Below are 14,489 nucleotides of genomic sequence, written 5' to 3'. Positions count from 1 at the left end.
CCAATAGCAAGGCATCAAAAGCAAAACATTTGCTGTGCTGCAGGACAGAAATGTATTCTGACATGTAGATTCTACAAATGTTCACATTTCTATTACTTGCAAAATAGGACATTAACAAGATGAATATTTTATTGATATATTTGTATTGCTGTTCACAGTTGAGTAGTTTATTTAAGAAAATGTTCAATTTGCTCCCTGGTGCTGTTGTACAGCTGCCTTTTTCCAAACTATAAGAAATCCATTCCCATGCAGGCTTGGTACTTCATAATCTAATCCTTGTATGCTCTCAGCAGCACGCCATTTTCTAAACAGATAGTGCAGCTTTCATACACACGAATACAAGAAACATCACAAAATAGAACATTCAATCTAACATGCTCATTTGGTTGATTTTATCTGATCTAAGGAATTTAAGATGATGCTATAAAATCCCAGTGAATCGACTTGGTCTAAACACCCAAGACTCTCTTTGTCTAAATGTTACTTAGATTTTCTGATCTTCACAGAATTGCAATTTTGTTGCTGTCTTTTTTGGTTCACTGAGTGTATTATTTTTGTGTGCTTAGTTTTGCCAATTCCAGTGAGCATCCTGACTATCTGAATCATTTTGTTAAAAAAAAAAATCTATAACCTTACACATGTTTCTTTTAAAATAGAAATACCATGTTATTGGATCAGAAGATCGGAAAATCTGTTTTTGCCTTCATTTTCTGGCCAAAATAAATGATAACATGATTGCCAAGAGAATGCACTGATGTCTCTACAAAGAGAAATATAGTTTGTATCAACTAAAATGTAAAGGCTTTTTGGATTTGTTTTTTCAGTAGTATTGTTATAGGCCTATCCATTCATTTGGTGAATCCACATTTCCAGATTACCAAACAAAGCCTTACAGGGATAATTCTGATTTCCAATGAAGCCAAATCTTAATAATGCATGGGAACTCAGAGTAGCATTTGAATAAATGCACTTGAGAAGAAAAAATGCTTTCAGAAAAGTACAAACCATTTAAAGTCAGTGCTAATTACTGTTCATAGTTTTCTAGTTTCTATTCACAAAGTAAAACTTGGGACCTGTAACCTTAAACCTCTTCTGTATTCACTTCTTTCAACTGCTGTGTTTAAATAAAACTGTATTTTTTTCCTAGACTGGATTAAATTGAAGGTGGCTGGCCAGCATCATGAGCCCCTGGAACTGAATGTAGAAGATCGTCAGAGGATTGAGGAGATTAAAGCAGAACTCTTGCTTAACACTACTGGAAGAAAGGTCTGAAGAGAAAAAAATAATCTGACATATTTAATGTTTCTTACCTTGCTTGAGTGTTATCCATGCTTCATGTCCACCACTGAAAAACCAGCACCCTTTATTTGGATATGTGGCTGAAATTGTTGGACACAGCAGAAAAGGCAAAGTAGTCAACAATTACTGCTAAATATTAGATTGAGTAATTGTTGACTACTTTGCATTAGATAGGTCAGACTGAAACAAATCTTAATGGGAATTTCATTCAGGGATACAATATGATCCCATAATCCATCAGAGACCTTGAACTAGGACAGATTGGAATCCTAATTGAGGCCCAGCTTTGCTTTGTGTACATTCTTTATATAAACCTGCATTTAATAATATGTACATTTACCAATAGTACCAGAAATACCCACAAGGAATTATACCAGGTTCAAAATACAGAGAAAGGGCTTAGTCTTGTTGTGGTCTAGTTTTCTGTCTAATATTTATGGATATTACCTATTAAGATTTAAAGTTAAATTGGTCTTTGCTTGAGTAACTGCACAGTGTAAAAGAACCTGTCATTTGCACAATGAAGAGTGAGAACATTGCAATAGACTGCCTGTCGATGATTACAAAGCAAACAGGTATAGGCTTGCCTCTGATGGTAATTTGTCTTAACCCTGAGATAAAGTCCAAGGGTTTACACTTATTTCAGTTATTTCAGATGTGCCTCCTTTTCTGAAAGAGGTTCTTTGAAAACATGTTTCAATCATCTGTAGATTTATTTAGTAGGAAAATATTATTTTAAAAAAAGTGATCCTTTTATTCCTGCTGTCTTAGTATTGCCATCGGGGTAGCAAAACAGAACCAATGGAATACACTTTTGTTCTATTATTTGATACTATGAAGTAGAAAGAAATATAAGGCCATTAGAAAAATATAAGATATAGCCATGTAACATTTTATACAATGTTATGCTTCAAAATATTTATTTATTTGTATAACCTAGTATACAATTCATAGACTCTATAGGTAGCTGACTGTTGTGTCAAACAGTGAAGTAAATATCCAACACAATACCTTTTGCTATAATGAAGTAGGTAATAATACAATAAACCAGAAACATCTCAGCTTTCATAGGTGTAAACAACAAAATAATTAAATTAAAAAAGATTTGTATTTAATCAGGTCCTGCTTTTACCTACAGTGCCTTTTCGAAAGTATTCACCCCTCTTGGCATTTTTCCTATTTTGTTGCCTTAAAATTGAAATTGATTTTTATGGGGTTTGTATGATTTGATTTTCACAACATGCCTACCACTTTGAAGATGCAAAATATTTTTTATTGTGAAACAAACAAGAAATAAGACAAAAAACAGAAAACTTGAGCATGTATAAACTGTTCACCCCCCCAAAGTCAATACATTGTAGAGCCACCTTTTGCATCAATTATAGCTGCAAGTCTCTTGATATACATCTCTATAAGCTTGGCACATCTAGCCACTGGGATGTTTGTCCATTCTTCCCAGGCAAAACTGCCCCAGCTTCTTCAAGTTGGATGGGTTCCGTTAGTGTACAGAAATCTTTAAGTCATAGTACAGATTCTCAATTGGATTGAGGTCCGGGCTTTGACTAGGCCATTCCAAGACATTTAAATGTTTCCCCTTAAACCACTCCAGTGTTGCTTCAGCAGTATGCTTAGGGTCATTGTCCTGCTGGAAGGTGAACCTCCATCCCAGTTTCAAATCTCTGGAAGACTGAAACAGGTTTCCCTCAAGAATTTCCCTGTATTTAACACCAGCCACCATTTCTTCAATTCTGACCAGTTTCCCAGTCCCTACCGTTGGAAAAACATCCCCACAGCATGATGGTATTCTCGGGGTGATGAGAGGTGTTGGGTTTGCGCCAGACATAGCATTTTCCTTGATGGCCAAGAAGCTAAATTTTAGTCTCATCTGAACAGAGTACCTTCTTCCATATGTTTGGGGAGTCTCCCACATGCCTTTTTGCGAACATCAAACGTGTTTGCTTCTTTTTTTCTTGTTTTGTTGTGGTGCCATATTCTTTCCATTTTTTAATAATGGATTTAATGGTGCTCCATGGGTTGTTCAAAGTTTCGGATATTTTTTTTATAACCCAACCCTGATCTGTACTTCTCCACAACTTTGTCCCTGACCTGTTTGCAGAGCTCCTTGGTCTTCATGGTGCCGCTTGCTTGGTGGTGCCCCTTGCTCAGTGGTGTTGCAGACTCTGGGGCCTTTCAGAACAGGTGTATATATACTGAGATCATGTGACAGATCATGTGACACTTAGATTGCACACAGGTGGACTATTGAATTATTTTTGTGACTTTTATGTGAAGGGGGTGAATACATATGCACGCACCCCTTTTCCGTTTTTTATTTTTAAGAATTTTTTAAAAACAAGTATTTTTTTTCATTTCACTTCACCAATTTGTACTATTTTGTGTATGTCCATTACATTAAATCCAAATAAAAATATATTTAAATTACAGGTTGTAATGCAACAAAATAGGAAAGGGGGGGGTGAATACTTTTGCAAGGCACTGTATCTTCAATGCAAGTACATGTTTTCTGTGGTCATTTTAGATTGTGTGTGTGTGTGTGTGTGTGTATATATATATATATATATATATATATATATATATATATATATATATATATGAAATGGGTATAACTTTTATTTTATCTTTTTATGTTTATTTTATCAAGACAGGTTCTGCTAAATGGGCTCTTTTAGTTTCTTTCTGAAGGTAATTAGTGAGATATAGTGCTTGAGTCAGCATGTTTGTTTTGAGTCAGCATGTTTGTTCTGACATGTCAGCTTTCATTTTAGTGTGTGGGAGAAATCTGCCAATCATGCCTGGCATTTGATAATGGTGTACTGAACAGACTCCCCTTGAAGTCTCGAACTTTTAATATAATTTCTTCTGAACACTTTGTCTCCCTTGACATTTGTCCAGCATGCTTTGCAGTGGTAATGCGAGTTTGTATGTGTGCATTAGGCTGAGAAAAGGTAATCTGTGTAGGTATGCATCTAATTCATTCTAATTGATTCATATTGAAAACCACAAAGTGCTTCAAAAGATAAAGTATATTATTTGTTTTTGATTGACAACAAATTAAACTCAAATAAATATAGAGCACACAAACATCAATAAATGTTTGTTAAATATTTAGAGTGCAGTTATTGATAAAGAACTACCTTTACTTTGAAATTCACCAGATACAACTTTAAGCCTCCCTCGACCGTACTTAATAATAATTGTTTTCCCTGTCAATATTTTGAAGCCGTTTGTGATCTTTAACATTGCTGGGCACATGTAACGAATATAAATCAATATTTTATACATTCCCTCCAACACAGGGCCAGTGGAGTACAGATACTGATTCAGATGCCACCTCCAGTTTAGGTCTGCCTGAGGTGCAGCCTTCAGGGAAACCAGCAGAAGAATTATTTGCTCTTCACACTGCAAAGCACCAGATCTCCAGTCAGATGCAGAAACTGACCAGCAATCCGTTTGACACCAGTGTGGAGCTCCACACTCCTCTGCGGAAAGATATGGACGCACGCATCCGAGAAAGAGAGGAGCATCCCAGACCTAGTGCCACTCAGCAGCTGGCATATGAAGTCAGGAAACCTATTGCCTCCATCACATTTTCCTCCCGCAAGCGTTCCCCTTCTCCCTCTGCATGCCCCACTGGGCTGCTCACCCCTGCTTCAGAGTTCTTTTGCCACACAGACCTCATCCAGCAGGAGAATCAACAGCCTCCATCTATGGGGCCTACAGAGCTAGACCAAAGACAAGCAGACAGCCTCCCTGCTATGACAATAACTCTCCCTGAGAGTCAAGAGCATGCTAATATACAAAAGGTAGTTTTTTCCCATCAGATCCCTGTTGCCGAGACTGCTCCTAGGGGTTATTCAGACTCCCATGTCCAGGACATATTCAGTGAAGCTGAGAGGGATGCTTTAACAAACAGACATTTTGTTCCAACAATAAAATCAATATCTAAAAGCTATGAGCAGCTAAGAAGAAATAATTTAACTGGACAAGATGAATATGATTCTGTATCTGATTTAGGACCAATAAAGGACATTCTTGCCAGCAATTCTGCAACAGGGTATGGTTTCTGTCACCCTCAGCTAGGACCAGATGCACATGAAGAGCTGAAGCTTAAACTTAGTGCAGCATGCAGTAAACGGACAGAAAAAGAGCAACAAGGAATTTCTGTCACCACTGATGACACCCTCCCTGCTATTCTTCCAGATGTTAGAGACCATAGCCCTGGAAGGAATTTTCAAATGGATGCAGCTAAAAAGAGACAGGCTTCCAGATCTGCTTCTAACCTGACCCTAGAGGGCAATGCTTCAGCCAGTCTAGAGAACAGTGCTGCACTTCTGCAGATTTCATCTTTTGCCTCTGGCATACCTTCAGTTTCGTCTCCCACCAAAAAGGTATTATCATACGTCCATGTGACTTTATCGCCCAAAGACCCTGATGGGAAATCCAAGTCAATTGAAGAGAAAGAGTTTCAGTTTGATTCTTCTCTGCCAAGAAATGAGGACGGTGGTGCTGAGATGTACCAAGGGAGAACTGGCACTCTTCCTGCTTTTCCGAGGCTGGATCCTTCTGGGAACCCTTCAGAGGAGAAAGCACAGTTTCCATTTCAAGGACATTTGTCCCCAGATGCTGCGGTTTCAGAGGAAGCTAGTAATGTCAGAGAGCGAAGAGCAGCAGACATTTCAAAGCCTTTACTGGAGCAAGGGGGTTCTTGTGAAGGTCATGAGCCATTTACCCAACAGGACAGTGAAACACAGCCTGTAAAGCCCAGTTATGCAGATGCCTCTGGCCAGATAACAACTTGTATACATAGCCAGCTCACAAGACCCAGCTCTTCCAGACTTCCAAAGTTCAGGACATCTCCACAGCCATCGAGGGGCCCATCACGCCCCCTACATGTTCAGACATCTGGTATGAATATTCTTCTAATTTGTTTTAAAGCCTGTTGTGAGTCTGAGTGTAACATGTTTTAAGAATGTAATCATGGCATCACCAAGATTTATCCAGATTCTTGTAAAATGTTTGATTGGAGTTATTTATATTTTGTATTTAAAATATTCCACATTAACATCATTTATTTATTATTATTATTATTAATATTATTATTAATAATAATAATATGTATATATGTGTAAATATCTAGAAATTAGATCACAACCAAGTGACTATGAGTAATGGGTGTTTATAAATTCCTTCAATATGTTCTAAATACATAATCAAATGTTTAGCTTGTGTCTGTTTTATTTGTCCTGTCACAATGCTGTTCTTTTTTCCTGTAGATCCTCCTATGCTGTTGCCATATAAACCACATGGGAGCCCTGAGATATTTTACATGCCTAACACTGGGGGTCAGGTTTCCACTATTCTCTCAGACACCACCATGGAAAGCTCACATACAGGTTCCATTTATTTGAATCTACTCTTTTGACATATCATGCGCAGATAACCTGTAATTTTTCATCTGTGTTGAAAGAAACCATCAAAGCTACAACTTCTAATTATGTTTGTTCAAATGTATATTTACAGTTAGCACAGTACAGTATTACTTGAAAGGCAGCCTGTATGTACTGTCTTTGTATTTAGAAAAGCTGTGTTTAATTATTCATATGTGTACTGTTAATTTAGCCATTTTGCTGCTGAGACTGGAAGGCTACAGAACACAAACTGTTTTTTTAAGTGCTTTCCAACTAAGGAGTCTTGAGTCAGGAACATTTTATTCTGTTATGTTTTCTGTAGGGTCAGATGATGCTGTCCCACCGAAATTCACTGTAGAGATCGTGGGCTCCAAAAACAAAGAAGTGGACATTGATGAGGGGATCTACATCAAGAGAACTCAACCTAGGACTGTATGGAAGGAAAACAAAGGTAATGTAGCATGAGCACAAATGTGTGTGTTTGTGTGTGTTTTTTTTTTTTATTGAGTGCTGATGTACAGCAGTTTTAAAATTCAGAAATGGAGAGGCAAATTAAATATATTAATATAGCTAAACAATTGGAATGTAGATTTTATTAATATTAGATCAGCTTTTTTTTATAAACAAGTAAGATTTTCTTACACAGGGATTGATAAGAACATAAGAGGAGGAGGCCATTCGACCCATCGTGCTTGTTTGGTGTTCATTAATAAGCGAGTGATCCAAGCATCCTATCCTATGTTTATTTACTGAAGCATTTTGCTGTCAATCAAAAGGAAGACAACTTTGGTCAATATATTTAAACCATATGCACTTTTAGTTGTTCAAAATTCCAAAATAAAGCGTGATTGTACATGAATGTCTGCAAAGTAAAAAGATTATTTTCATTCAACGGTAGGTTTAAATATGTTCCTTTCCTCTACAGGAAGAGCTCAAAAAGAAGAGGCCCATCAGACTCACCCAAGACCCTCCCCTGAATACCCAGTCCCTATGGAGGGAAGGGATCATGGTCATCTTAACAGGGAATCAGCAGCTAAGAGCAGCTGTATATCCTTCAGTGGAACCACCTCAAAACACTCAGAACACCGGAGAGGAGAGCGAGAGTTCAGCAGGGAAAACCTAGCTTTCAGAAAAAAACAAGAAAGTGATGAGTTTGCCTCTCTGAAAGGTGAAGTTGAATACAGCATAGAGGATCTACATGTTCATTGCAGCTTGGTTGGAGAACATCCAACATCATCCACAGCAGCAAGGAGCATGACCACAAGGGAGAACTCTTCTTATGGATCCCCTGCTCAACTGGGTTATGAAAGAACCTTGGACCCTGGTTTCCAGGTGTCTACGAATGATTCCTTGCAAGGAAGTAGGACTTTGGATGAGCTATGGGAAAAGTTCAAAGAGAAACGGAGTTGTTCAGAACCCCAGAATTACAGTGGGAGTGCTCTTCCCCTTTTGGAGAGGCTTGATCGTCTTTCCAGGCTCCTGCACAACTCTAGTCATCATTCATTCACTCCTGGGAGACAAAATGAACAGAGTGGGTCCAGAGTCCATGGGTTGCAGAGCAGTAAAAATGATGAAGTGAAGGGCAGGCTAAGAGAAAACGGAGACAGACACTTCCGGGAAGCATTGCGAGAAATGTCTGCAGACCCAGAAGAGATGCTAACATCCATCCTGACTAAGCACAGTATCACTCTTTCTTCTTCAAGCCAAGAGCCTGGCAGAGGGATGGCTTCCTTTAGCCACCACCTTTACCCTGCAGAAAGAGAACAGGAGGATTCGGTACCAAGTGAGGCAGTGTCTGAGGTGGACACAGCCATTCAAAAGGATTCCACAGATAACAGTCACATCGAGACTGGCAGCACCATATCCACCATTGACACAGCTCGACTTGTCAGAGCCTTTGGGCATCGGAGAGTCACTGTCAAACCAGGCCTAAGAAAACTGTACCACACTATTGATAAGCAGAAGGGAAACTTGGAGATGAAGAGAACATCAAAGCAGAGAGAAAGCCAGAGGCAAAAATATAGATCGGCAGAAAGTCCGTTATTGTGTAGAACAGAGTCCACGGTATGTAACCATTAATGCAGCACTTTGGCTACAGCTGAAGTTATACACTGTAGGCTTAGTCTAATTCAAGGAAACAATAAGTTGTAGTCTTCTCCATGCCCATATGCAGAAAGCCATATAATTTGTATTTTTTATTGTTATTTTTACTAGTTTTTGTTTGGTTTTCTTGCATTGCTCAATATGTTAAATAACTCTTTGGTTCTCCCTTGTATTCTCTTTCTGCTGTAGAGGACCCTTGATTCTGTTTCGTCCACAAGTACCTATTCCCTCCCTGCACAGCAAGGCCAATCAAATACTCTCAAGAAGAAGGCAGTTAAATTGGTCAGTAAAGGGATACAGGCAGGTAAGTGAACTTCTGAACCATAAGAAAGACAAATCATTTGTTGATGGCCTTTTCACTTATTTTATGTATTACACGCCTTCTTAAAATGTTTTAGAATTGTTGTTATTGATAATGTGTTGATAGTTTGGTTTCACTTGTGAAATACTTACAAAGTGTTTATATTTAATAATGATACCGAAAACAATGTTGTCCCCCCCTACTAGAGCAGGTTGCAATGTGTAGTTTGAGGTATTGGATAGGTACAAGTGTTTTGCTTTAATTACAAAGCAGGCATTTATAATCAGAAAGGACTTGGGTTATGAAGAGAATGAGATAAGTCACATTGGAATGTATTCATGGAGTTTAGATTTTAATGCTAACATCATTAGTTTAATCTTGTTTACTAATCTCAAGAGTATTCTGTAGCAACTAAATACAATAAGCACCCACCTGGATAAGCAGTGGGTCACTTAATGAGATCAAGTCTGTTTGACTATCTGTATCAGATTACATTGAGAAAATCCTACCATGTAGACCTATCTTTTCTCTTCATAGAAGAGTTATCAACCTATTGTTCTCAGCGCTGCACATCTGCTGAAAGAGGTGTTTGTGTATAATCTGTTTGTGTCCTGTCCATCCTTTAAAGGGGATCTAGAGATTGTGAACAGTGGAACCAAGAGGCACACAAGGGATGTGGGGATGACCTTCCCCTCTCCAGGGTTTTCCCGGGGAGTGCAGACGGCAGCCTCCAGGATGGGAACAAAAAGAGATGAGCACAACGAATCAGCATTACAGTCATTCTTTAATGAGAACAAGACAAGGAAGAGCAATCTGCAACAACACCCTCGGGGTCAGTGACATTGGCTTCTCCACCTCAAATCTACACAGATAAAAGAAAGGAATTTATATTAATTTGCTTTTTTGTCTGGGAGCCTCTGGTATATTTAATAGGTCTCTTCTTCCTCATTAGGTTTGAGTTGGTTTGTTCCTGTTGACGACCTAAAATCTAATGCAAAGAAAGAGAACCAGCCTGGCTCCAGGTCAGGTCCTGGCCCAGTCTGGTTTGAACCCTACACTAAAAACAAACCCTGGAGGGAGCCACTCCGAGAGAAGCACGTGCAGGAACAGCCAGTGAGCATCAGAGGGAGGAGCATGGTCCAGCCAATCACAGCTCCTGAAACAAATGGCAAGCCGCCAACTTCCCTCATCCATAGAACTCTTCAGGTCTGCATTTTTATATTTAATTATTCTTCAAACATTAGTTTGATCATTACAATTGATCAATCAATTTACATAATTTGAAGGAAATAATTTCGCAATGCAGAAGTGAAAAAAAATCTGATTTGAGTTTAAATTAATAAATAATTAAATTCAGTCAAGTTCAGCTGTTAGTGAACATCTTAAACTTTGAAGATGCCAGTTTTGATTTGTGTTGATAAGGTATTTGTAAGCGCTATAATCAAAGGTGTCATCTTAATGACGAGTGGTGAATACAATCTTAAATGTACTGGAAAAGCACTTTGCAGATGCATTTAAAGTTGTATTTATATGTAAATACAGTGTATTTTATATTATATTTAAATTGTAAATCTTTTTGCACCTTCTATTCATTCATCCCATAGGAAGCTCTTCAGATGCGCCACCCAGAATTCGTTTCTCGTTCCAGAGAAAGATTGAAGAGATTAGAGCTGCTGGCAGAGGAGAGGAGGATGCAGGCTGTGTTTGACAGTGAGAGAGAAGACCTGTTTAATCGTCCGGGAACTAAGAAAACCTGGAGAGCCAGTCATCCTGACAGGCTGCATGGTGAAGGTAAGTCCAGCCATTACCAATTAACAAAATACCAAATGACCTAAAGACCATTTCTCTACCCATTTTAAACTTGCTCCTTGAATTAGAATCCTAAATGTTCTTTATTCCTAATAGAAGCTTCTTCGGTAATGCAATTGTAAGATAGATATGTATACACACACATCAGTGGTCTCCCTACAATTATACAGGGAATGAGCCCCCCAACCTTAAAAAAATAAGTTTTGGTCGACGATCCAGTTGCATCCCCATCCTGTGGTAACTGGTTGCCCTGCCTATGCAAATTTTTTGGGAAACCTCTGTACATAGCCTTTCTGTTTAATTTATTGCCATTAATTTCTGTTTGCTTCTTACAATGTAAAACTTTTTATTTTCTTTCACAGAAAATCTTCTACAGAAGAAAAAAGACATTCCAAAGAAAGAGATGTTCATGAGGTCCAAACTGTATGTCTCTATTCCTTTTTTCCTTCTTTTCATCATTTTTTTTTTCTTAAAATTGTGACTGTCTTGCCTGCTTTGTCATAGTTAATTAACACTTTTCTATTTGATTATATTTATCTAAGCCATTTTAAAAATTATAAAGATACACTAAATGGCCAAACGTATGTGGACACCCCTTCTTATTAGTGGATTTGGCTATTTAAGCTGCACACAAGCCTAAGATCACAACAGGCGTCGGTTGGAGTGGTGTAAAGCTCGCCACCATTGTACTCTGGAGCAGTGGAAACTCGTTCACTGGAGTGAAGAATCACCATCTGGCAGTCTGAGTTTGGCAGATGCCAGGAGAACACTACCTGCCTGAAAGTGTAGTGCCAACTGTAAAGTTTGATGCAGGAGGAATAATGGTCTGGGGCTGTTCTTCATGGTTTGGGCTAGGCCCCTTAGTCCCACTAAAGGGAAAACTTAAACGCTACAGCATACAATGACATTCTAGATGATTTTGCGCTTCCAACTTTGTGGCAAGTCTACATTTAGGTTTCTACGTTCTGGCCTGGCCAGGATGAAATTACACATTGCCCAATGTTTCTCCCCCCTCTTTAACAAATATCAGATCACCAAATTCTACTCATAGCGGAGGTCCCATCCATCATAACTTGCATTTAAACTCTATTTGCTGTGTACTAATTTAAACCTTCAATAAATGTAATCTAATTTAAACACTCTATTTTACAAAGTATACAGTATAGCTGAGAATGTATTTACCACTCATATTTATACACTTATTTGAATAATACGCTTAAAATTTATATTGAAAAAAGTGTGACACTCCTTCCATGTTTTTAAAAACAATAACTTTTTTTATTCGAAGTTGCAGAATTTCGCACTTAATACACTTAATTACATTGTAATTAATAACTTAAATTATTTTATTTAAATAACAAATTTGTTTTTTACTGTTCACTTTCAAGACTTAAATGCTAATGGTTTACTTTATTTAATGTTACTGTAGTTCAACTGATGCGTTTCTGTGGAGTTTTCTGTACTTTAAACCACTTTCACAGTTTAACTGTACTAGATTGGCCTTATAGCCTCTTGACCTCCTGCCCACCACTTCTCCATTGCATGTGAAGCATTCATGGTTCCTGCAGCTATAGGCTAAGCAAATTTAAGAACTTTTTAAGACTTTTTAAGACCAATCTTTAGAAAATATAAGACCCATTTTCACAGCAAATATTCCAAACAAATTCTAAAAGTTTGATTAGTTCAAATTAAATCTAACAATTATTAATTCAAGCTGTATCAATTGTAAATTAATCTAACATTCTGATGCTAATACAATGCATACAGTACCAGTGCAATGATATAAGTTGATGACAAGAGTTATTGTTTTTTTGTGACCAAATTTTTTATTGAGGAATAAAATTCACAAGACACAACATACAAACCACAATTCAAAAGCTTCCCCCTTTTTAAAGTTTCCGACCTTTCCCCCCCAAGACAAACATAAGACACCCACCCTCAGACAGAAGAACTACTCCCCTCCCCCAACCCCCCACCCTCAAAGACAGTAAAACAATCCCCTTCCCCCAACCCCCCCACCCTCAAAGACTGAAACAATCCACCTCCCCCACCCTCACAGACCCCTTCCCAAAAGGACCACAGAGAATCAGCACAGACAGTACTATTAATAAAAATAATAAAAAACAAACAAACATACAAACAACAACAAAAAAACACCTCAAATCAGAGACACAATAGAATCAGCAGCCATCTTCCAGGCCTGCACAGTCTCTCCCCTGGCTCCATGGACCCTCGCAGTAGAGAGCTCCAAATTAACAATGTCCAGAAAAGACCTGACCCAATGAAGCCAGGGAAGAGAATTAGGAGGCCGCCAACGGACAGCCAACATCTTCTTGGCAGCAGTGAGGCCAGCAAGCCATATACGCTTCTGCTGTAGCGTTAAATTCAGAGATCATCATTCAGGAGCAACACTTAGGAAGAGCAAGGAATTTCTCTTTTTGTTGATGTTGATGAGACTTGGCTCCAAAACACAGCCACATCAGAGAATTCCCAAAACATGTGTAAAAAGGTACCGATGGGACCCTGGGGACAAAGCGCAAAACTAGAGGTAGGGCCCAGTTTCATGAGAAATCATCTTCAAGGGGTCAAATATGTCCTGTGAATGAAATTAAAATGAATATGTTGATGATTAGGGTTCCTAGAGGCTCTCCTCAAGTTAGCCCAAATAGTATCCCAAGAAATCCTATCATCAGCAACAAAGAGGTCCCTAGTTAAAATGGTGTATATTGACAGAGGCTTGTAGGAGGCTGTCAAAAAAAAAAAAAAAAAAGAGTATAGCGAGGAAACCATACTTCTAGTTTTGCCCCTCTTGTCTAGTAGATTGTGTAGTGTGTGCCTTGGTAACTCGGTTCCCCAGTGCACCCCATAAGCACACATTGAAGAACACAAAAAATATAAAAAAGAAAGTTACCCGGCAAGTTATATTGCAATTTTAGATCTTGGAACGCACGGAGGAACATCTCCAAGAATATGGATTCCACTGTCCCTCCACTGAGGAAAAGAAAAAGGGCAGCCATCAGTTAGAAGTGTATAATTATTAAAAATGGGGGAGTGAAAGTGCTATTTAGGGCCCAGTTTAGTATTTCTTTCAGCTGGTCTCCAAATTGTGATTAAGTAATAATAGGATCAAAGCGTAATCTGCAATTCCTAAGAGGTACAGCAGAGTGAATCAAGTCTTGGATTTTCTGTGGGCGTACTATGCTTTCCTCAATTGATCGCCACGATACAAGAGCATTGGGATGAGGACAAAATTCTTCATCACAGTGTTCAGTGGCATTAAGGCAGACTTTGTCCAATTCATTTTATAGCCTGAAAGTGAGCTAAAATCATTAAAATTGTTAAAAGATGGGGGATCGATTGAGGGGCATTCTCCACAAATAACAACACATCATAAGCATACAGTGAGATATGGTGTTGAGTATTGTTGACACAAAAAAGAGTAAAAGCTGTAGATTGGTGAACAGCTTGAATCAGTGGCTCGAGAGACAAGGCAAATAGGAGTGGGGAGAGTGGACAGCCCTGTCGGGTGCCTCTTGATATAGGTAATT

The 14,489-nt window shown here is 38.5% G+C and overlaps 1 protein-coding gene across 2 annotated transcripts in view; it reads left to right on the top strand.

Moving 5' to 3' along the window:
- The window catches only part of alms1 (ALMS1 centrosome and basal body associated protein), a 45,580-nt gene that overhangs the window by 24,852 nt on the left and 6,239 nt on the right, over window positions 1-14,489 (top strand). For both annotated transcript variants that reach the window (XM_066719675.1, XM_066719674.1), the window contains exons 8-17: window positions 1,148-1,266; window positions 4,617-6,225; window positions 6,594-6,713; window positions 7,051-7,179; window positions 7,654-8,792; window positions 9,021-9,135; window positions 9,761-9,964; window positions 10,085-10,338; window positions 10,737-10,923; window positions 11,304-11,364. In XM_066719675.1, the coding sequence (XP_066575772.1) occupies window positions 1,148-1,266; window positions 4,617-6,225; window positions 6,594-6,713; window positions 7,051-7,179; window positions 7,654-8,792; window positions 9,021-9,135; window positions 9,761-9,964; window positions 10,085-10,338; window positions 10,737-10,923; window positions 11,304-11,364 (3,937 nt within the window). The remainder of the gene's footprint in view (window positions 1-1,147; window positions 1,267-4,616; window positions 6,226-6,593; window positions 6,714-7,050; window positions 7,180-7,653; window positions 8,793-9,020; window positions 9,136-9,760; window positions 9,965-10,084; window positions 10,339-10,736; window positions 10,924-11,303; window positions 11,365-14,489) is intronic.

The sequence above is a fragment of the Amia ocellicauda genome, chromosome 13, assembly GCF_036373705.1.
Source record: "Amia ocellicauda isolate fAmiCal2 chromosome 13, fAmiCal2.hap1, whole genome shotgun sequence".
In the NCBI taxonomy this organism is placed as follows: Eukaryota; Metazoa; Chordata; class Actinopteri; order Amiiformes; family Amiidae; genus Amia; species Amia ocellicauda.
This window is presented reverse-complemented; position numbering and strand designations above follow the sequence as displayed.